Source organism: Harpia harpyja, chromosome 6 (genome assembly GCF_026419915.1).
Source record: "Harpia harpyja isolate bHarHar1 chromosome 6, bHarHar1 primary haplotype, whole genome shotgun sequence".
Taxonomy (NCBI): domain Eukaryota; kingdom Metazoa; phylum Chordata; class Aves; order Accipitriformes; family Accipitridae; genus Harpia; species Harpia harpyja.
In genome coordinates this window covers 29,959,325-29,982,742 of record NC_068945.1, presented here as the reverse complement: position 1 = coordinate 29,982,742, position 23,418 = coordinate 29,959,325, and the positions used below count along the sequence as shown (strand labels likewise).

General features: G+C 44.4%; 1 protein-coding gene and 1 non-coding gene across 5 annotated transcripts; one reads left to right on the top strand and one right to left on the bottom strand.

The window, feature by feature from the left end:
• Window positions 1–8,337: 8,337 nt before the first annotated feature.
• On the bottom strand, window positions 8,338–8,486 carry LOC128143655 (U12 minor spliceosomal RNA). The gene has a single exon (XR_008235838.1). It is a non-coding gene; the product is annotated as a U12 minor spliceosomal RNA (small nuclear RNA).
• A 293-nt stretch (window positions 8,487–8,779) lies between these two features.
• Window positions 8,780–22,500, top strand: POLDIP3 (DNA polymerase delta interacting protein 3). 4 transcript variants are annotated; one of them, XM_052791052.1, is made up of 9 exons: window positions 8,780–8,924; window positions 12,115–12,502; window positions 14,897–14,971; window positions 16,808–16,903; window positions 18,790–18,972; window positions 19,903–19,980; window positions 20,577–20,706; window positions 21,560–21,626; window positions 22,005–22,500. In XM_052791052.1, exons 1-9 carry the CDS (start codon window positions 8,818–8,820, stop codon window positions 22,177–22,179), a joined length of 1,299 nt encoding a protein of 432 aa, XP_052647012.1. In that variant the 5' UTR covers window positions 8,780–8,817; the 3' UTR covers window positions 22,180–22,500. The 4 variants fall into 4 exon arrangements, with proteins under 4 accessions (XP_052647012.1, XP_052647011.1, XP_052647013.1 ...); XM_052791051.1 differs by having other exon boundaries at window positions 14,894–14,971; XM_052791053.1 differs by lacking the exon at window positions 14,897–14,971.
• The last annotated feature ends 918 nt before the right edge of the window (window positions 22,501–23,418 follow it).

Below are 23,418 nucleotides of genomic sequence, written 5' to 3'. Positions count from 1 at the left end.
AGACCCAACCTAGGTGCTCTCTTCCTTTCTGCTCTCCCCACTGTCCAGAGAGGGAGAAAGAGCCTGTTCCCAGTGGAATTTTAAAATATCACTCATATCCCAGTAAACACATTGACTGAAACAGCAGCAGCACACTCAACGCTCCACTTCTGTCACCCAACACTACAACTTGTCAAAGAAAACAGTTCTTCTAGTATCCTCACCAAAGTGATAGAGGTAAAGGTTAGACCGTACCGCTGAGACATAGTACTAGAGAATAGCATAAACAATGCAGCGGGCTGTGGCCTCCCCCAGTTTTTGGGATGTTCTCGAGAGCTCTCTCTTCAGGCCACTGTATGGACCTGGTTATTCACTTTACATGCTAGTAAACTGCAAGGCCAGGTGGGACGGCTAAATGGGAAGAATCCTGCGTTTGGCTTCTCCTGTCTCTCCTACACAAGCCTGTCACTATTCTGACTCTGAGAATCTCTGATCCTGCTCTTTACCTCCCATGTTCTGCAGCAGCAACATCCCATCACTTCAGTGACCCTCAGTGCTTCTGGTGAACTGATCTTACACTGCATTAGCTAAGTAATTTGGAAGACACACAGAAAATGTCTGACGTCTCAACCTTGTGCATAGCTGGCATCTCTTGCTCCATAACCCAAAGAGCCCCAATTTCTGGAGGGTAGGGTGCCTTCTGTCAGAGGATAAGTATGCCAGCAGTTATAATCCACAAATATCTGCTTAGCTGTTAGCTGTTTTGACCTTTTCTCTCTCTGTAAGGTACTTTCATTTATTTCACACATGCAGGAAGCTTTGGTGAGAGAACAGGTGGGTCAGTGAGCCAGGGGATTTGTCTCTTGTCCCTCAGTCTCTTACCTTCTAAAAGCTGCAAAGGACCAGGGTTCAAGGGTTCAGATACGTGGAGAAAGAAAGTGCAAACATGCTTTGGCTCAGAGCAAGTCTCCTGCCCCTTACAAGAAAGCAATGGGACCAGCATGCAGGAGCATGGAAGAAGGCGCAAGCCAGCCTGTGATTATCCAGTGGAGCCCATTTAGATCATTAGAAGTGCCTGGTCAGTGCTGTTAGTAGTGCCCTTAGGGTCTCAGATTTTTCTTTTTTTTTTTTTTTAGGTGTAAAAAGTCAATTTGATGATAATGAAACCCACAGGTCCTGCAAGACATACGTCCTTCCTTAGTTATCCCGGGCAAATACTTCATAGACACAGCAGAGGCTCCAGCCACACCACTGTGCCTTCCCTTCAGAGGGAGAAAGCCTGACCCCAGGCACAGTCGCTGCCACAGCTAGCCAGCACCTCCGTATTTTCCCAGATGTTGCAACAACACATAATTAATAATTGGATTATATCACCAACTTCTCTTTAGAAGGTTTTTCACTTTTGAAAATGTATTTGGTTTGCATGGCAAGGTTTTGGTAGCGGGGGGGGCTACAGGGGTGGCTTCTGTGAGAAGCTGCTGGAAGCTTCCCCTATGTCCGACGGAGCCAATGCCAGCCAGCTCCAAGACGGACCCGCTGCCGACCAAGGCCGAGCCCATCAGTGATGGCGGTAGCGCCTCTGGGATAACAGATTTAAGAAGGGAAAAAAGTTGCTGCACAACAGCAACTGCGGCCGGAGAGAGGAGTGAGAATATGGGAGAGGAACAACCCTGCAGACCCCCAGGTCAGTGAAGAAGGAGGGGGAGGAGGTGCTCCAGGCACCGGAGCAGAGATTCCCCTGCAGCCCGTGGGGAAGACCATGGTGAGGCAGGCTGTCCCCCTGCAGCCCATGGAGGTCCATGGTGGAGCAGATATCCGCCTGCAGCCCAGGGAGGACCCCACGCCAGACCAGGTGGATGCCTGAAGGAGGCTGTGACCCCGTGGGAAGCCCACGCTGGAGCAGGCTCCTGGCAGGACCTGCGGACCCGTGGAGAGGGGAGCCCACACTGGAGCAGGTTTGCTGGCAGGATTTGTGGCCCTGCGGGGGATCCATGCTGGAGCAGTCTGTGCCTGAAGGACTGCAGCCTGTGGAAGGGACCCACGCTGGAGCAGGTTGTGAAGAACTGCAGCCTGTGGGAAGGACCCATGCTGGAGAAGTTCGTGGAGGACTGTCTCCCATGGGAGGGAACCCACGCTAGAGCAGGGGAAGAGTGAGGAGTCCTCGCTCTGAGGAGGATGAAGTGGCAGGGACAACGTGTGATGAACTGACCCCAACCCCCATTCCCCGTCCCCCTGCACCACTGCGGGGGGAGGAGGTGGAGAAAATTGGGAGTGAAGCTGTGCCCGGGAAGGAGGGAGGGGTGGGGGCAAGATGTTTTAAGACTGGGTTTTATTTCTCTTGACCCCACTCTGACTGGATTGGTAATAAATTAAGTTAATTTTCCCCAAGTCGAGTCTGTTTTGCCCATGACGGTAATTGAGTGATCTCTCCCTGTCCTTATCTTGACCCACGAGCCTTTCGTTATATTTTCTCTCCCCTGTCCAGCTGAGGGCGGGGGGGGGATAGAGCAGCTTTGGTAAGCACCTGGCATCCAGCCAGGGTCAACCCACCCCAGAAAGTGATGACTGGACTCTGGGTAAATGCATGGATCTCACATGCTCATTTTCCAGAAGGGTACCTGGTAAGGCAAATAGCAGCTATTTCAGCAAAAAGTTTGCTTAGAAATTCATTATCCCTCACAACAAACTCCTGTGAGAATTAAGATCACTCAAATACCAACATGGGTAATTCTGAAGGAACAACTGGGCAATTGACCTGAGGAGCAATGCTGAGATCTTTCATCGCTGAAGCTGAGATGTTTCAAGCACTTTAGTTTTCTAAAAGGGCTTGTCTTGGGATACTGAAACCAAATTCCAACACAGGATAACAGACTGGGAGACAGTTCACCCATAAGCAAGAGAAGCGAATGGATTGACATTTCTTTTCTTCTCCCCTTTGCGTCCTGCACCCAAATGCATCACAAACCAAAGGATCAAAACAATAAACTGCGTGAAAAATGCATAGTTCATCAGTTCTCATTATCTACTCTTTTAAAGGACTAAGAGCAAAAACATCAACAGCATAACATTGATCAACATATGCTGTTTTCTGTTAGGGTTAGCTGTGCTTCAGAGCAAGTATGTGTGACATGAATTATTTGACAAATTTAACTGGCATTTGACAACCCACATATTTACCAAGCACTATTTATCTAGCTAGAATTGAACAGTGCAGAAAATATGCTAAATACATATGCAAAACACTGGCACAATTCGAATTCCACATGCATGGAAACCACTATGCCACAAGCCTTCATTCCTGAGTGATTCCTTGATTTAGGATGCCCCTGACACACACTGGCAGAGGCAACAGTGGTTTAGGAACTGAAGAGGACTAAAGCTCTTCTTTTCAGACTGGTTTGGATTACATTCTTGACCATATACTCGAGGACAGCTGTGTGGGGCAGGAACCAATTTTTCTAAACATTTCTAACATCCTAAACAACTTATTGCTTAATTCCTATTGTTTGCTTTCATTTCAGTTGTGAATCAAGGCTGTGCTTTCAAGCCTGGAGTATAAGCCCATGTCAGTCATGGAGTCTAATATTAATAAAAAATAGACTTTGAGTGGCCAAATATCAACCAAAAGAAGAAAGAGACCTCTAGTTGGCAAGAGAACCCATTGTGCTTATCTAGAGGCAGGCAGCACGTGTGGCTAGTGTACCTGAGCATGTCTCTATTCAGGGAATTCATGGCAGACTGGTGAGATGCTTCCTACTTGGGGAGCAGCTGCTGCAGGCATTGCCACTGGGTGCTGGTAGCTGGAAACAACTAAGAGGGCACAAACACCGTTAAGTGAGAGAGCCATGCAACTACAGCCAAGGAACTACCGTAAGGAGAAAAAGGTCCCATCTACGACTAGATTGTAGAATAAATATTCACCCACCCCCATCAACCGCTATGGTTTAAGTGACACAGAAGCAATAACCAACAGATTATCAAGAACAAATATGGTCTTTTCCCAGCTTCCAAAAAATGAAATGGGTGGTAGGTATCTGTGGTATGGGAGATATCTCCACGCAGAAGTTCCTTTTCTTGGACAAACCAGTACAACCAAGATTCAGGATACAGCCTTTTACATCTGTGCTGAGAAGCACCTTACCTTCTCAGACAGTTCTTCAATTTGCCAAGCTTGCTTGGGAACCTGTTTCCTAACATTCCTGCAGCCCACCCACAAAGGATTCAAAATCTGGCCTAAAAGGAAAATCTGAAATTTGAATAGGTATGCCAAGTAACTCACCACATAATTTTGAAAAATATAAGCTTAATCAGTAAGAAAGCTCAGAATTCTAGGATACTTAGTGAGACGCTCACAGTGGCAGTGCCAATGTTTGATGCCAGGACAAATGCATTATCTCAACTGGCTGTCGGACGCATGGGAGGCTTAGGAGGAAGCGAACTTGTGCCTCCTCTGGTCGAGCAGGACAAGTGAACACCCCAGCAGCCAACACCGAGGCTCCGAGAATTGGCCTTTCCCAATGCAACACCCATGTTTAACCCAGGCAAAAAGCAACACCACCACAACAGGTCCCGTTTTGTTCTGGGTTACATCCAATGCAAATAACTGAAGTCCTCTGGCGAAGAAAGAAGGGACAAGATGGCCAGTCCTGTGTATTTGCTAATAGTTTTACCTTAGTAAGAATATCCCATTATTTCTGCAAATGTTTGTTTTAGTCCAAGCTAAATCCCAAATTTGGTCCTTTTTCTGTTCTTATTTTTTAAAATGAAATTTGTTCCTGCTTAGGAAACATGCATCTTAATAAATAATTAGCAGAGTAACAAAAATCTCAGTTTATAGACATAAACTAGAACAGGAACTCAAACAGAACTCACATTAACCGACGTTCCTGCTATAAGCTTCAGAAATGTTAATGTCTCTATGTCTTCAGTCTGAACAAAAAAGAAATGTATAAGAAGTCAGGAGATTATTATTGTAATTACTAGGATTCTACTTCTGTGTACAAAACCTGACACAGAAAAACTACCCCTACTGCAGCTAGTTCCCCCTTGAGTTTAATTTCAAAATTGTTTAATCATTTTCATACAAAAAGTTTCTGTGTCAAGGCAATGATTATGGTGAAGGTATTAATGCAATCAAGGGGGAGCATACTGCCTACGTACTAAATTTTTAATAGTTTTGTTATAATTAATAGAGAAGAATTAAGGTTTCGAACAGCTTAGATGGTTAGGTGCTTTCCTAATTGAAGTCGGCTAGAAAAGTTATTTGGCTTCTGACACACTGGGCATGCAGGTTTCTGTCCTTTGAAAAGCAAGGAAACACATCTAACACTGCGGTCAATCATCGTGAGAGATGGACTTTATCTGGACTGAGTAATGATGTGATCTTGCTCCACGGCAACTTACTTGATATTTTCTCTGGCCGTGTTATTCTGCTTTTAGCTGCTTCATGTGCCTCTGTACAACTCAATGAAGGTAACATTTTAAGTTGAATGCTGTGCCACATACTACCCCAAGGTTAATATGACGTCCTTCACATAATTTCCTAATTAATATTTTAAAAAGGAAATTGGTGTGAGATGGGGAAACGGTCTCCTCTGTTCTGACTTCCATGCCCTGGGTCTCAGCCGACGAGGGAGACACACTCAAGGAACCTGCCTCTGAAAAAGCAAGGGCAGGCCTGAAATTTTCCCAGCACATTTGGACAAGGAGCCCTTTGTGGGGACCCCTGTGCTCAGGGAGGTCTCTCTGCTACTGCTTGCACCTTCCCCCCTCTCCCAGCCACAAGAAGGGAAGCAGAAGCCCAGGTCCGTCCCTGAGCAAATATTTGACTTCTCATTCACAGCTGCGAGGAAGAACGGGGAGAGACCCTTGAAACTTGTGCTGCAGCTTTTTGTCTCCCACAGGAAGAGTAAAACAATCATGAACACAGGGAATGGAAGATCCTGAGGTTTAAACCCTTCCTTCCCACAACAGCATGACTCATGCCCCCTAACCAGCCTAGCACTGAGACTTCAGCATGGGAAGGGGGGTGCCTGCAGAGGGAAGGGAGCTTCACTGAAGGAATGGGGGAGGAGGCCTTGACTCTTCACCTGAAGAGAAGATGATTTAGGGGATCACAGGTGGAAGAGAGGGTGGGTGGGGGTTACACATGCACTCTGCGCCTTCAGTTGCAAGAACTACACTGATGGAAGCAAAACGAACAGGAGGAGGTCGTTGACCACACAGCACAGAGTGGAGGTGCTTGCCAAATAATTTGCTGCACAAATATCACTGAGGTCAATGGGCATCTGGACAGGTGTCTGGAAGAGACCTACATTGGGGGTCCTTGCAGGCTGGAAACAGGATACTGGGTAGATGGCCCTCTAGTCCGGAACCACTTGCGCGGCTCTTATATTCATACAAATTTGCTCAAAGAAATGTTGCCTGCTAGTTTTGCAACAGCAGGCTTTATGGTTGTCACACATCATCCACCCCACCACCTCAGTTTGATCAAGTATCTCGACAGCTGCAGAAAGACAGCACAAAAAGGGCATAAACTTATTGTGTACCCTAATTTGATAGCAATGCAGTCATGTGCCACCCTTGATCCAGTTCATGTACCAGCGGACAACTAAGCAGTTGCTACCAAAATCCAGAATAAAACTCCTTAACACCAATGTGACGTTAAGAAGCAGGCACTTCGTTTATTACAGCGCTGGGGACACGGGGGATCGCTCCTCCAAAGGCGTGTCCGAACTAGTATTAAAATCCATCAGGTTTTATACACTTTTTCTGTCAAATCATCATTACGTAAGTTTCTTTACATAAAAATGCACACTACGCTCGCTCTTAAATTTAACCTTTATAATGATTGGTCCTTTGATTATATAACCTTATCAATATTCTTATTTAAAAACAATCATTGGTCAATTTCACTTAGCTCTACTGATTGGAATCCTCGATACTCAAATCAAGGTGGGAAAGGTAAAGGGGGTTTCCAAGCAGCATAACTGGTGTCCGTGACGGTTTCCTTAGTTTCTTGTCCTTGCTCTTTGAAGCTTAACACAGTTTCAATCACAGGTGGTCAGTTCCAATATTGTTCTCATCTAACATACAGAAACATCTAGTCAGGAGAGCAAAGAACTACAAAACTTACGAGTAATTACTAGTTAATCACTTGAGTACACTTTACAATTACCTCTATTGTTTCAATCATAATGTTAGTTTCCAAATACAAAATTCAATAGAAAATATATGAGGTTTCTGTGGTAATACCTAACATGATTCATTGCACCTAACACAATTTCCTATGGTTACAATTTTAATTTGTAAGTACAAACCTGATTTTTCCTTGTACTGTAACACGGTGACCTGGCATAACTACTGGTATGACTATAGGCTCATGAAGGCTTGAAACATTCCTGAGAGAAAATCTGTGCTGTGGGATCCTGACCTCACATGGCTGTGAGCAGCCACCTCAGCCGCGCCTCTCTCCTCTGCATTTGTTCCCAGCCCTCACTGGCAGCTCCTGCTCTGCTGAAGTCCAAGAGCTTCCTCCCAGGACCCTCCCTGTGGATCTCACATGGAGCACGGGTGGGCCGGCAGCTCTACGGCAATGCGGTGGACACTGCTGTGTACACCGTGATGCCTCAAGGTCACTGCAGTTCTGGGCGTTGTGGCAGGGAGACGGCAGGAAGCAAATGGTGAAGGTGTGGAGGGGAACCACACAAGTGATCCTCCTGACCGCTGCCGGGGGAGAGACAAAGCTGTGGGCAGAAGCAAAACTCTGTGTTTTGGCAATGTGTCTTCCAACGACAGGAAGAAACCCCGCACTAGAGGGTCCTGGGGGTATGCTGTGCTGCAAAGGGCATTTTTGAGGGGCCTGTGGTGAAACCCAGAGCCGCTGTCCTGCAGGTACAGATGCCGCAAACGGTGAGTAAGGGCAGGGCAGGGCAGGGCAGGAGGCGACACTGGAAAAGCACTGGAAAGCTCACCTTGGCTCAAGCCTGCACAAGAAGGCTTTTCTCTTTCATTGAATCTTTTTTTCTTAGTCTGATTTTAAATGGCGTAATTCCTCCCACAAAAGCATGAAAAAGGAATCACTTCCTGCAGACACATGAAATGCTACGAGGGTTTTGATGATGTATTTCTAAGCCTCGTGAAGACCTTTAGGCCAGCTCAGACTGCGTGACGCATAAACTGGACAGAGCAGATGCAGGGGAGACACTAGTTCAAACTTTTTTCTTGAAAGCTATTTGATCATACAACGTAGAGACAGCAGGGGTGACTCCGCCCTACAGCTCCAAGGGCCACGCCTGCCGCGAGACCCTGACGCCGGGCGATGGCTGCTCTGTCCTTTACACCGGCCACACGAGAAATCGGGCAGATCATAGCACCTGAGCATCCCGCGAAGTAAGCGGGTCACCCGGGAACGACCTGTACCCGTGCAAAAATTCCTCTCACATTTGTAGTGAGGACCCGGGCGTCACCCCGGATCGTTATTTTCCTTACTCATAAGTTTAAGGCATGATGAACACTGTTTCGCCCAGCGGGGAGAATCCTCAGCGTTAGCTGCCGCGGTCAGGGCGAGCAGATCCCCACACCGCCCATGCTACCTTTCCATTGCCCTGTCCGTTCTACCCCGTCTCTTTCCCTTCCGTGCCGCGTAACGGCTGCCACGGGCCGAACCGGAACGGGACATAGAGGGGACCGTATGTAAATGAGGTGCGCGGGCGCCGCTGGGGGTTGTGGGACGCCCTCCCCGCCCCACCCCCGCGCGCGCGCGCACTCGGGCGGGACCGGGGGAACGGACTGCCTTACTTCTGGAGGCGGGGCGAGGAGCGGAAGCACTATGATGTCATGTCCGGGTCTCGCTCGCTGCGTCTTATCGTTGGGCCCCGCGACAAGATGGCGGACCTCTCTCTGGACGAGCTCATACGGAAACGCGGTGTGACGGTGAAAGGGAGGTAAGCGGTCGGGAGAGCAGCGCCCCGGACCCGGCGGCCTCCGGTGGTTCCTCTGGTCTCCGTCCTGGTCGGTCCGCTCCGGAGGCTGCGGGCCGCAGCCTGCCTCAGCGCGGCCCGGCCCTATTCCCCGCTCTCGCCTTCCCATTGGCTTAGGCGTCGCTCTGCGGGGCCGCGCCTTTGATGCAGATTGGCGGTGGTGGCCGTCGCTCAGGGCTAGGGCCGGGGTGGGGGGTCTGTTCCCCCGCCTCAATCCCTTGTGCCTGGCTTTGCCCCGTGGGCTCTGGCCCCGGCAGGGCAGGCCGACCCACCGCCTATCCCCTTCTCTTCTCGGGCCCTTCTCGTTTCTCCCGAGATTCCTGGCACAGCCCATCGCTTCGCTAGTGCCTCTGACCTGCGCCTTCCCCGATACCTCCTGCTTCTCCCCGCTGATTAACGCAGTGGTGCTCCCCAAGCCGGGATCAGCAGGGCCTGGGCGCCTCCCACCCCCGAGCCCCTCGGTCTCCGGGCTGCCCTCTGTCTGCAGCAGGAGCTGCTGCTGGGCTGCAGCTCTTCGTCAGGCAGTGGCCTGGGGGTGCCCGGTCCCCCCCACAGCTCCCAGAAGCGGTGGGTTGATGAGCGGCACGGTGCATTGTGGGATAGCCGTGGGAGGTGTAGTTGTGCCACGGGGAGCCGTAACTGTAGCAAAGCTGATCGGGATCCGCACAGGCGAGGCTTCAGGCTGTAGTGGCTTCATCGAAATTGCTGCCTGGCCCTTGGAAATTGTAGTCTCTGTAGCATCGTTAATGATACCCAGGCAGATTGTTTGAAACGCTCGTGGGGATGTGGAGTGTGTTACATATTAGCTACAAGACTGGATACTTTCTTTGTAGGGCAGATGTCTGCAGTGTAAGCTGGGCCATTTACTCTAGTGCAGCTGTTGGCAGTTCTTATGTGGCTTCTCCTTTGGTAGCTTTTCATCTTGCCTTTTGCTGTAGTCTCTTGATGCTTCTGAAGATCTTGTCCATGAATTTCTCCCCATCTGTGTTAGCTAAGTGTGCTCCTTTTTGTTATTGCTGTTGTTTTATTGGGGTTTTTTTTTTAATTTAATGGTCATTGGAGGATCGTAGGTTTTAATTCTGAATGTCTGCATTTGTATGTCTAGAGTAGTATTTCGAAAGTTATCTGCTAATGTATGCTAGCAAAACACTCAAACACATATTTAAATCCTAGTCTAGACAAGGCCTTGGCTTTGTGCTTTCATTCATATTATCCTATGTATTTGGAACAGTCTTGTGCTGCTTAATATGCCAAGCACCTCCTTTCTCCTTTTTCAAATCCCTCCTTAACTCTCATTTCTTCCAGGAATTCTTCCTGCTTTCATTTGCTGAACAGTAATCACTCTGCAGCACTGTAAGAATTTCTGTGCCTTGCATTTCTGTGTCATGTTTAGCTCACTTTATAAGATTTTTGAGGTAGCTAACTTGACTCTGTGAAAGCTGGATAAACTGAATAAATTTAAATCATTATATCCATGCTGTTCAGTAGTCTAGAGGAAATAACAGAAAAATCTTCACCTGTAAAATGTACTAATCCACAAAATATTCAAGCCAGAACTTGGAGTTCTGGAAAGTGAATTAGATGTTTGAGATCCTCTTTTATTTTAGATGTCACAAAATGCCTAAACAGTCTGCAGAAAAGTGTTGCTTATAGGATAAACACAAGTCTTCAGAGACAGTGTAAACTTCAGTACAGAGTTTCCTAACCGATTTCATTAGTTCGTGTCATTAACAGCTTTAACTAATTCTGGCTTAAATGCTGATACATGTATTTCTGGTTTTACTTTGACCTCTTTTATGCTTATTAAAAAGAACCACTCATTAAGCCTTTTGCAGTGCTCTAACTGAAAGCTTTCAACATAGCTAAATTAATGCTTTTTTAAATTGCAAGGGAAGTCTTGTTATGTGGCTGTTGCTTTATGGGTACTGTTAGTCTTTTGTATTATTCTGGATATGTTTTAATAACTGGTCTTAATAGTACTCCTGTTTCTTCTAGCTAGTGTGTTTTGGTTGTATGAGAGAGCAGCCATAGGATCTTTAGCTAGGTAACAAAATTCTAGATATCTACGTTTAGACTTTATAATACTGGACAATACATTTCAGAAAGCAGATGGACGCTGTAGCCATCTGTAGCTTATTTTGAATTTTAAAAAGCGAACAGCAAGAATATTTTTTCAGTACCTTGACTTTAAAATTTCTCTTACCACTTTGTCATCTTTTAAAAAAAAAAAAAAAAGAAGAAACCCAATAGAAAAAAGAAAACCTTAAAAAATACTTAGAGGAGGAACTGTATTAAAAAATTAGACAAGCTGTTTCCTTTTAGGGGAGATTTTGAAAAAGTGAATCGGACCTGTAACAAGAAGCTAGTTTCAGCTTTCACTACATAATGGGCTGCTTCTTAGTAATACTTGTGTACAAGTACAAATGCTGTCGTTTCTGTCGGCTGTTATCTTTCTGCGCCCAGTATTGTAGTGATGATGTGCTTAAAAAGTAAAGGCCATGGAGCACAGCAGTTCTGTTAGTAGATTAAAGAAGAGGCAGTGATGTTAAAAAGTAATTTGACTGATAAGTATTCTTGCTGGCAGTTAATCAACTTTGAAACCGGTGGCTTTGAACTGAGATTGGTACTGGTGCTTGCACATCCTAAAATCCAAGCCTCTACACTCCCACAAATCTGAACTTGCTGCCCAGAATTCTTGAAATCACGTGTAGTTCCATGTTTCCTTTGTATCAAGACATATTATTTTATTACAGAAGATGCTCTGTCCTAAAGCTAGAAAGTCTGTTTCTGTTGCTCTTTGTCTTCAAAGGTTTCCCCAAAGTACCTAAGTTGTTGATGAATTTTGTTTAAATGTAGTATGTACTTAGCACAGCTGAAGTCAGACCCTTTACTTAAGCTTGTAAATGTGAGCTTAAGGATGGATTTTAGAAATTGGTTCCTTAGCTCTTTATGTAGAAAGTAAAATCCAGCATAAAACAGCTTAAGAGCTCTACTGTTGTATTTGGACATCTAACCTGAGTGGATTTCTGTGCAGTAATAATGACCTTTTGTTTACAGAAACACCAATACTTTTGTTGATACTGTATCACATCTTACAATGCCTGAAACTTTTTTTTCCTCCCTCTCCCCACCCCCCCCCACCCCCCCCCCCCAGGCTTAACACAAGGCCAGTGTTTGGAGGTGTAAGATCTCGCATTGGGATCCAGCAAAATCTTCTAAATAGATCATCACCAACTGTCAGCTTCCAGCGGACATTTGATGCCCGTCAGAAGATAGGACTCACTGATGCCCGACACAAACTGGGGGTTAAAGATGCCCGTGAAAAACTGGTTCAAAAGGACGCTCGGTTCAAAATCAAAGGGAAGGTGCAGGATGCTCGAGAGATGTTGAATTCCCGTAAGCAGCAAAGTGTTGCTGCCGAAAAGGTGACCAAAGTGGTGGATGCCAGAGAGAAGATCAGCTTAAAAAGGAGCACTCCAGCTGCTGTTAGCCCAACTATGGCGACAGTAAATCCAGCCATGAAAATCACCAAAACTATCCAAGTAGGTCAAGCAAACCACCCCTGAGCCCCTCAGTTGTTCTACAGCAGTCCAGTAGAAATGATAATACATGACTATGTTCACATGTTTACAATAGAAGCGATTGTGATTCAGTTCAGTCCAGCCTGTAGGGCAGGAGATAGAGCCTTTTGGGTGTCCTTGCAGCTGCTTGGGACTTTTTGTAGAATCACAGCTTTCATTTAAATTTTCACTTGAATTTTGGGCCCAATAAAGACTAAAGCAGCACTCCTATCTGTCAACATTATAGTTGTCTCAAATGGTTAAGTAGTCTCTTCCACATCTAAATACAAAGAAAACATATGCATTTTTTGTCATTCTTACACCACCCCACTTTGCAAGTCTGATGTTGTGGATTGTCCTGTCTAGATAACTGGTTTATCCTAGTGGTGGGGTAACGGTTTAGAATATACAGCTATGTTTGTATCTAAGAATATCTAAAATTCAATGAGCCTGTCTACAGTTTCTCTATTTCTACTTGTCTGGTTTTCAGGAAAGCCCTGGCTTCCAGGGAGTTGCCCGATTACATGATGCATTCCTGCTGAGGCTCAAGATTTATTTCAATTGCAATATAATTAGTTGGTCACCCTAACCTGCTGATTTCCTATGACGATTTCCTAATTTCACTTTGCTGTGTGCACAGTAACTTGATTCTTAGCAAATTTCTCAGAGGAACAACTACTATTGAACTATGTGTGTGTTAGGTCCAGTGGATAGAGTCAGAAGTTTCTAGACTGTCAGGATTGTTGTTCGAGGAGTGGCTTCATCTCTACAAGCATGTAACTGAAGTTCCTAGCCTACCTATTTCATTTTCTTCCTCCCAAAGATCAACAGTGTGCTTACACATACCCAGAAAAATCTCTTATTCTCATCAGTTTGAAAGCCTAGATGAGTCTGCTTTCTGTTCGCCTGTGGGTTTTTGCTCAAGACTATCAAACATGTTTCTTTTGTAAATTAGCCTAGGAAATTTCCCATTACTCTGCAGGTTTATTGCCAGGCCGAAAGAGAAAGGACTCTTGGTGGCAGTAAGAAAGGCTAATCGCAGAACAGCAGAGCAGTCTGTTCAGTAGTCTTTAATTAGCTGGATAATTAGTACTCATGCTGTCCTTCTAAGCCAAATCACCACTATCAGCCATTAGGAGTTGAACATTTTCTAAAAAGTTTCTAGGAGTTAAAGTAGTTTCCAGAGACTTGGTACAGTAACAATTTACTCTGACTTTTTTTTTTTTTATATGACTTGGTTTGACCTATAGTATTTTCTGTTTGTTAGACAACTTAGTGCAAGAAAAAATATTGCAGAATATAATGGTGATTAAGACTGTAGGCAAAACCATGCACATGAGCAATTATCTAATTATTTTTTTAAAGATTTACAGCAAAATTCCAAATTGCCCTCCTCTCTTCCCAAATGTGAGAGCAGAATCAAGCTAAAGTATCTTGATCTGAGATGCAGCACACAGCCCTAATGTCCTGTACTGTGGTCTTTTTTCTCATAAAGGAAGGAAAAAAGTCTTTGAAACCCAAAGAATTTCCATAGCTCTGCTGGTGTTTCTGCAAGACAGATACCCTTGTTCCCGAATTGATTAGCAAATTGAAACATGAGGGTGCTCTAGTGTAAGTTACAGTCTAGAGAAGATGCGAATCTGAAGATTTTACTGCCTGTATGGAGTATTTTTGTAAGAAGACCCATCCTTTCTGTAGTGGACAGCTTCCAGCTTTTTCAAAAACCCAGAGGGCATTTTGGAGGGAGTTGCTGCTTGATTTCAGTTGTTGATTAGTACAGCTGTGTTCCCTGACCACTCCTGTTATGATTTCCTGGTTTCAGGGGATAACAGGCTGCTACCCTGTGCATCATTTTATTCCACTACAGCTTATTCCAGCTCTAGTGTGAAGGGACAGTATATACTTCTCCTTTGAAATGGAACTGAACTAAATTGTGTTGTGTCCCAACTTGTTGAGTTTGATGGAAATAGGTATCTTTGGTTCCCTGCAGCGTGAAAGAAGAGAAGCTTGCTTACTGATTTACCCCATTCATGGTTTCGTATTGGCAGAAATGTAGATCTACTCAGTGCTGGCAGGGCTGGAGTTAAGTCCTGTTCCCACTAATCTTGGACTAAAACTCAAGTAATCTGAATCAGTTCCTCTGCGTGGCCTTAGGTTTTAATTTCTTTGATTAAGTGAAGTTATCTCATACTTAACATATTACAGGAAACATAGACGTTGTCTAATAGCATATTGTGGTAACATATTTCAAGAGCAGGAGAGCAAGTTTCATTTAAGTGGTCTCAGGGTATCAACTAACAGCTCTGATCTTCTGAAATGGCGATCTGGTGCACTGTAGCATTTAATGGTTTGGTTCTTTCTCTCTAACTGTAGCAGAAGGCTGCAGTTCCTGGACAGTCTCATCCAGCAGGAATGAGGATCAATGTCGTCAACAACCATACACACAAACAGGTGTGTGCCTGCTCTGTGCTCTTTGTTTGTTACCTTTGGGGGGGGAAGGAAGGTGTCCATAAACATTGGTAGGTGCAAAGAAAACTTTAAGTAGGAAAGAAAAGTGTTTGGAAGTTCTCTAACAGCTTAGCTCCCTATTCTTGCGTGGTTAAGATATTTTCGTGGTAATCGAGGTTTTCATTTTAGTCTAATTGATCTCAATTCTTTCTGTGTTATATGAATGCAAAGTAGGTATGCCCAGTTTTTATCTGTCTGTGCTAATGGTTTTTTTCTCCTAGAAACTGTGACCTTTAGGTCTGATGTCTTTCTGTAAATTTCTCAGTGACACCACATCAGATCAAGTTGGTGGTTGTTTTGATTCACCATCCTGCGAGCCTCTTCAGAGAATGGACATGATTGTACATGGTCAAATGTTCTACAGTGAGGTGGGAGAGGGTACAACCTTCCTGTGAAATCCCAGCTGTGGGTCCCTGCTGGAAACCTGATAGTGAATTATGTTAACTGGTATTCTGATGTGCTTTCAATGTTGCCATGTCCCTTATCAAGCAGGCTTTGAGGAAAACCCTAGAATTCATGCTGTCTCTTCTGGGACCAATTTTAAAGGCCTTTGTCACAGCCTCCAGCCATTCAGCCACCTTACCACCCTGGGTGCTTTCAGAGAGGAATTACACGTTTTTATTACTCTTTGTGTGTGTGTGTATACATAAAGCATTACATGAAGTGTTGGAAAACTGACGTTCACAATATCATGTCCTGGGGTTTTTTTGGCCTCAATTGTGGTAACTTTAGCTATTTGTGTATGTTACCTCTACATTGACCTGCTGCCCTCACCTATCCCAGATGCTGTCACTTAAGGAAGTGTCTTCATTATTCTGACCTCATCACTGTAAGCCTTGATTCCATTTCATTTGTCTCAAGTCCATTGTCCTGATGGCTAGTGGTTTTCCCATTTTTTTCCTTTTCTGCACAATTCTCCTCTGTTCTAATATCCCTTTTGGTTTTTTCCTTCATAGCATTTCCTTCCTTTCTGTGACTGGAACAACTTTCCTGTTTGTAAACCAGAATCTTGCTGACTGTGAAAACTCACTTATTTTGCAAGCTCTCATTGCTAATCCCTCCATTTTTCTTTACCTTTCTACTGAATTAATGGGAAGCTGTTTTGAGTTGTGATTTATGTTCTGGGCAGTGCCATATGTGTATAGACTTTCTTAGCATTATTTAGAGTCTATGAAAAAATATTTTTGTAGGAGTCCACCTCAGTATTTTAAGGCAGGGCTATGAGTGTTAAGTTGAACTGGGAAATTAATTATTCATTCAGTAAACCTCCTAGTGCAGTGTTTTCTAGTGCCAGACGGATATGTGCTGTGCTGAGGAGAGCAGGCTATTCAAAAGGAACGTTTGGTTCAGATGTATTTGGCAAGCATCTGCTTAATTAAAAAAAAAAAAAAAAAAAAAAATCATATGCACAGTCTTCAACTTTAAAGGTAGCAGGGTGCTAAAAAATAAGACACTGAGGCTTTATTCCATTAATGTGGTTTCATCAGTCCTGATGAGGTCTAGGGATTAGAGAAATCTGCATGGTTTCAGTACACCCAGGGAAACAGCTTTACCATGGCATTTCTGGAAGAGAAGTTTGATAGTTTTTACACTGATGTTTTGAAATGGACTTGCATACCTTCAGCTCTGTGTCCCCAAGCTGCAAGGACAGGCATAAAGTCCAATGTAGTCATGTTCGTTACCTGAAGAAGGCTGAAGACAGGAGAAAACTACTTATTTTGGAAATGATGTCTAGGTTAAATCTACCTGCTTGTAAACTATTACCTTGCCTTTCTTCAGGGTCTGTATGACATGGAAGATGACGATGAAAGTGTCTCTCCCCTTACTAGCAAACAGATGAAAATCACCACCACAAACAGTTTCTTGCACAATGCGGTAAGGGATTATCTGAACAGTCCCCACCGTGCTATGCTCACGTTGGGTAGACACACAGGCTGTGGCTTTACAGGGCTTATGTTCTTTTGAAGTATGTAAACAGTGCTTTCTCCTGAAATGTTTGCTTCCCATCCTTCCCTTGTGCCAATGCTTCTAGTGTTATTTTTGGTACGCAATGCTTTTAGGCTAACTGTGGTTTTATAGGCCTTTTGCAGCCAGAATTTGTGCTTTCTCCCTTGCTGGCAGGTTGCTGCATGTTAGCTCTTGGACTTTCTTCTTGTTGGGGAGGTTCTCTGAACCTATCCTGTTATTGTTTGAGCAAGCAAGGAAGGGCAGCTTTCTGCTGTTTCTAGAGACTGGACATCAAAGCAGGAAATCTCTTGCCATGCAAAATCTTAATTCACAGCTTGTTGGGCAGTACTCATGCTCTGGAGAAGATGGAATTTCAACAAAGACAGATGCAAGGTCCTGCTCTCAGGATGGGATAACCCTCTGCAACTTAAGCTGAGAACTGGCTGGCTAAAAAGCAGCTTTGTAGGAAAGAGCCTGGGGGTCCTGCTGAGTGATGTACTGAGTTAGCAGTGCATCCTTCCAGCAACGAAGGCCAATTGTAGATTGTATGTTAGTAAGATCATAGCCAGCAAATCAAGGAAGATAAGTATTCCCATCTGTTTGGCATTTTGAGAATGCACCTGGAATTCTGTGCCTATTTTGGGGCTCTGTGATACAAGAAAGACACTGACAGACTGGAACCAGTACAACAGGGTGGTCAGAGGGGTGCAGCGCATGATATGTGAGGAGAGGACAAGAGAGCAGTCAGTGTCTTTTAAGGCTGAGAAGAGAAGGCTGTAGTGAGATCTGTCCACTGTCACTGCCTAATACGTGGTCATAGAAAAGGCAAAAACAGGTCCATTTCAGGAGTAAACAGGGAGAAGATGAACCAACAAATGTGTTGCAGCAAAAGAAATTCTAGTTGGGTGGAAGGGGCAGGGGGTGGAAGTTGTGCAATTCTCAGGATATTGATCAGCATCTGGCACAGGGACCCAGAGAGGTTGTGAAATCGCCATTCTCAGATATTCAGAGTTTAACTGGATAAGGCCCTGAGCCAACCTCATATGTCTTTGAAGTTAACCCTGTTTCAGACATGGGGATTGGACATAGGTTAGCTCTAAATTATTCTGTGGTTCTGAAAAAGCAAATGCATGTTGTTTTACCATCACATAGGCAGTCTAGTGCAATGATTATCCCATGGGTTTTTTTCTTATGTGGGTATTCAGAATGGAGCTCCTGGCCATTTGTGATCCTTAAAAACAGCCTTATGTGTTTGTTGTCGTTGTTGTTTGGTTTTTTTAGTAGTAAATGTGTTATCTCTTGTTCATGGCAGCTACCAAGCACAATTTTCGGTCTGACTTTTAAACTCAGGTAGTTCCAGCTAGAAAGGTTATACTCCATGTCTTTCTGTGCCCTAGCTTTGTGTTTCTGAAGAAGTACTGCTGTTTGTACTAGGGCAGCTCAATCTTATTGTTAATGAGCAATCTTTGTGAACACTTTGTAAAGTACTTGAAAATCTTTGGATAAAAGGAGCTTTTCAAATTCAAATCACACTGGTGAAGTTCATTTAAGAAGAATATGAAACTAAAAAGTCCTTGTTAGTGAGGGAAGTGCTCTTTTGGGATAAAAGTATCTTTTTATGTTTATGCCCAGAAACCTTAGTTGATTTTTGTCTCAAAGCTGGAAGTCTCCAGCACTGTAGTGGTTTTGACACTGGGAAGGACATGCAGTTCTTAGTGCATGCTAGTAATACTCTTCTGTTGTTGGTGCTTGAAAAGAGGGATGACTTTTGTAGCCTGCAGCTCTTGAAGATACTTTTTTCTTTCTTCCTGTAGACTGGGCTGAGTGGCAATAAATTCTCTCTGTCCAAGACTGTTCCCCTGACTAAAGTGGTCCAGAACGATACATACACAGCTCCACCTGCACCTCCCTCTCCTATGCGGACAAAGGCCTTGACAAACATGTCCCGGACCTTAGTGACAAAGGAGGAGCCTCCAAAAGAACCGGCACCTGTTGAGGTGAGCTCAGGGAAGTGGCAGATGCTTTTTATAAAAAGTCTCTGAAACATCTGAAACTTGCTATTCATTGGTCATGTGAGCAGCTCATTTCTGCCTGCCCTCCCCCATTATTTCTGGGACTCCATCAAGCTTATTCTGATAACTGCAAGTCATGTCCCAAGAATTTGAAATCTGTCTAAACATCCTTTTCTTCAGAGTTTATTTAGAGAGACTGGGAATTCTCAGCTAGTGCATCTTGCTTCTCTCAACTTTTTTCTAGCATGTGAGCACAAGGTCCACATGTTACAGGGAGGTGGCAGTTGTTGTTTGGACACTCCTTGGTGGCTTCCATGTCCCTAGGAATAGTGTTTTAACACTACTAGATATGTTGTCTTCTGTTTGCTCCTGTTAGCAAGGAGAATAACAGGATTCTTCCAAATACAGCTGCTTCTGTACACACATGACCTCTCAGGCAATTTGTAGACAACCTGCTGGAACTACTTTGCCAAACTGCCTGATGTTGGGTACAGGTAACCCACCAGGTGTTCCCAGGCATGTTGAGTTCAGCATGCTCTTGAGGGGCTGGAGCCATATTTTGGGGTTTGCTGGCTGGTGTAGAGCGCAGCAGAGACAGGTGCTTAAAAGTGTGGACATGACCAGAGAGTACTGTGTATGTATGTGGATTAAGTTAGTGTTATACTTGGGAATGAAAGAGAAAAGTTACTTCAGAGAAATTAGCATGGAAAAGGGGCTCCTTTTCACCATCAGATGAGCTGGGCTTTTGTAAGCATTGATACTTCCCATTATTAGCTGTAGCGCTCTCCTTTGTGTGTGTACGGACTTTCCCAGACATCCCTTTAGTGACTTTTTTCTTAATGCTTTCTCTGCTGTGCCATCTTGCCTGCTGCATTTCTGACCTTTTTTATGTGATGCATTTGTTTGTGTCGGCAGCTGGCGTTCAGTCCTTTGGAAGGCACAAAGATGACCGTAAACAATCTGCATCCTCGAGTCACAGAGGAAGACATTGTTGTGAGTGTTGCTTACTGCCAAACTGTGGATGAGTGACACTTCCTTCCCTTATCCTACCTCTTTTGATAAATCAGTTGATCTATGGTGAATGCAATGAAGAGGGGTATGACATGGGTTTGCTTTCCTAGCAAAAACTCCGAGGGTTCCTGATTGTTTTGGGTTTTGTTTGCTTTTTTAAAAAAAGCATATGCTTAAGAAGATGGGACAAAATCCCATTTCTAGGGTATACTGAGATACCTGACATCACTTAGAAGAGTTCATGCCAAGTAATGCTTGGTGTTCTCCTTGAACTTACGCCCCTATCCAAATTATCTAGGTGCTTCCATTCTCAGCAGGCTGAGAATGAGCCTGGTCTTCATGTGTGACAAATGTATAGAGTACTGGCCTTGAACTTTGCTGCTTGTGCAACCTGTATTACTAATGCCAAGTACTCATACCGTAGCAAACACAGTAAGACAAGTGTCAAGAGTCTGCCATGTGTTTACTAAGCAGGATGGATGGTGCAATTAGGAAACTAAGCCTTTCTCACTCGGTGTCCTTGGTTGAAGTGGTACCTTTTAATGTGACCATGGTCATGAAAAACTCTCTGCCCTCAGGAGCTATTCTGTGTGTGTGGTGCTCTGAAGCGAGCCCGGCTGGTGCACCCTGGAGTGGCTGAGGTAGTGTTTGTGAAGAAAGAAGATGCTATCACAGCATATAAGAAATACAACAACAGGTGCTTAGATGGTAAGTTTGGGGCGAGAGTTGCATTTAGGATAGATAAATCAGTGATGACTTTTCCACCTCAGCAGAGAGTTTAAAAGCATCTCAGATGCTCATAAGCTACCAAAAGAGAGGAAATGCCAGAAAATCAGTTCAAGAGCTAGACAACGTAATATGCTCCTATGTAACTAGCTGAATATATGCACAGTTTAAGTGAAATTGGGGGGGGGGGGGCAGGGGGAACCAACATTTTCTTAGAAAGAGAATGCTCAAAGCTAGAGGCAGGGTCTGGTGAGTCCGCTGGTTGAACTTTGAGATTAAATTTCTTTTGTTTCTAATCCAGTGCCGACGGCTAGAAAGTCCTTAGGAAGGCTTTACCTGCTGATGGAATAGCTGTTTGCAAAGTACAAGTAAAACTAGTATTTGCAAAAGTCTCAAGGCATAATCAGAAACATTTTGAATTGGACTTGTAAAAGTGTTAGTATCAGCTAATTTTTAATCTGGATCCACCTGCAACATTGTTATAGACTGAAATTAGCTGTTAATTTTTAGCTAGAAATAGATGATTTTTCTTTCTCTAGATGAGTGACGTTAGGAATGTCAGATGAGGAACAGACAGCTGAGAATGGGTTCTTCTCTTGTCTCTCTGCTAAGGGTTTTGTACCTATATGTAACTTCTTAATTAGTTCTTCATATTGTACTGAGTGTTTCAGTGGCTCTTCTGTTGCTGTAATTTTGCAACAAAAGATGTATCAGCTGTTCTTTCTCATGTTTCCCCAGCATGTGGAACTCTATTGCTTGCACTGTTCTGTGATATTTCTGGGGTCTTACCTTGCCACAATTCTGATAGAAGGACTTTTATTGTGCTTTTGTTTAGGTCAACCAATGAAATGCAATCTTCATATGAATGGGAATGTCATCACCTCAGACCAGCCTATATTGCTGTAAGTGTCCTTTGGGTGGGGGGAAGAACCAAATATGTTTGCAGATTCTGTTTTTGAGGAGAACCTGGGGGAAGGGAAACTGTTGGCAAATTGTTGTCCCATGAATATTTTCCTTTTCTTCCTCTCTGTGGCGCTCTGTGTTGAGCTGAGTGCAATACAGCTTGACTCCATTGTGTTCCCAGCCCTGAGGTTCAAAATGAGTCTGAGATGAGGAAGTTTTCTTGTGAGGAAAGCATATTTAAAACCTTTACCTCTAATATTGGTAAGGGGGCAACACTGATAACAGTAAATGCAGACATAGTGTTAAATTTTATTTCATAATGAGAGGTTAAATACTGCCTTTTTTTTTTTTTTTTTTTTTTTTTCCAAATCCTCCAGCCGATTGAGTGACACCCCTTCAGTGAAGAAGGAAGGGGAACCACGCCGGTCAAGTGCAAGCGCCACCTCAAATCCCCCAGCTGAAGTGGACCCTGACACTATCTTGAAGGCACTCTTCAAATCCTCAGGGGTCTCTGCTTCTGTGCAGCCCACAGAATTCAAAATTAAACTCTGAGTAGGGGGAGCAAGCAGTGGACTGGAAAACTCAAATTTAAGTTGGGGAATGAGAAAAGTGCAGGAGTGCAGATGTTATTTGCATTTGCCTGCCTTGAAATTTTTTGTTTTCTATGATCGCTACCTTACTGTACAATAGTGTTTCCTCTTGTGTGTGTACTTTCTGTTTTCATAGTTGGAGTTTTCTTCCATGATTTTTTTCCAAAAGAATTAACCTCCCCCTTCTGCCACTAATGTATTACCAAGCATATACCATGTAACTCCCTCCTCTAACTCCAAAGCCCCTAGTGGCCATTAAAAGTGCACATAGACTTCAAGGGAAGGAGTGGTGATCTCCTTCTCTTTTCTTCTGACTGACCTTTAACTAAAAGGTGCATCCCCTTGATTATTAACAGGTGAGAATACCACATTGTTTCTGAAATTGCTCTGCTGGGTACAAAGTCGGGTGTGGCTCCATGCAGGAAGCACCATCTTGCATCTTTGACTTGTATGCATTTGGTGGCATACTACTTCACGCTGGCTGTTGGACATTTTTCTGCTCAGCAGCTGTGACAGAGAAGTGTGAAAAACTGAGCTTCCACTGTGTATACCAGTCAATGGAAGGCATCAGGCAAAAAGGACATAGGCACAAGTGCACCACCGATTGTGCTGTGGGAGGGATGCTTCAACTCTGGTAATGCAGAGAGGTAGGGGTGGGGGGGAAAGGCTCTGGCACTTGTGCAATGAATATATTAGCCATGTAGGGTCAGGCTCAGTTGCTCTCTTCTTTCTGGATTGAAAAATAAGAACCAGTCTTGTGCTCAGAAGTAGAGGAAATCCAAGTGTTTCACTCCCATCAGACTGTATTGCATCCTCCTGCTGATGCAGGGATGTTAATTTTTTTCTTACCTTCTAACTTACCCAGTCTATAAAAAGGAAGGAGCTGGGGCCTTTTTCAGATACCGATACCTAGGAAGCAGTCTTCTCTTGTGCCTGAGAACTCACTTCTTTTGAGAGAGGTCATTTGGGCAATGTTTGGCTGCTGTGCGGCCATGCGGCCTGCATGTGTGGATTTGGACGATGATTGCTGTGCTTTGTGGCTTCAGGGAGAGGTTTTGGAGAGGAGAGTAGTTAGCACTCTGTAAGGAACACAGAGGAGAGGAGTGTTAAGTCCCATGCAGAGCAGCAAGGATGTGCCTTGGGCCAGTGAGCATCTGTGACAAGCCACAAGCCACTAGATGGCACTTCCAATACTTCCTAT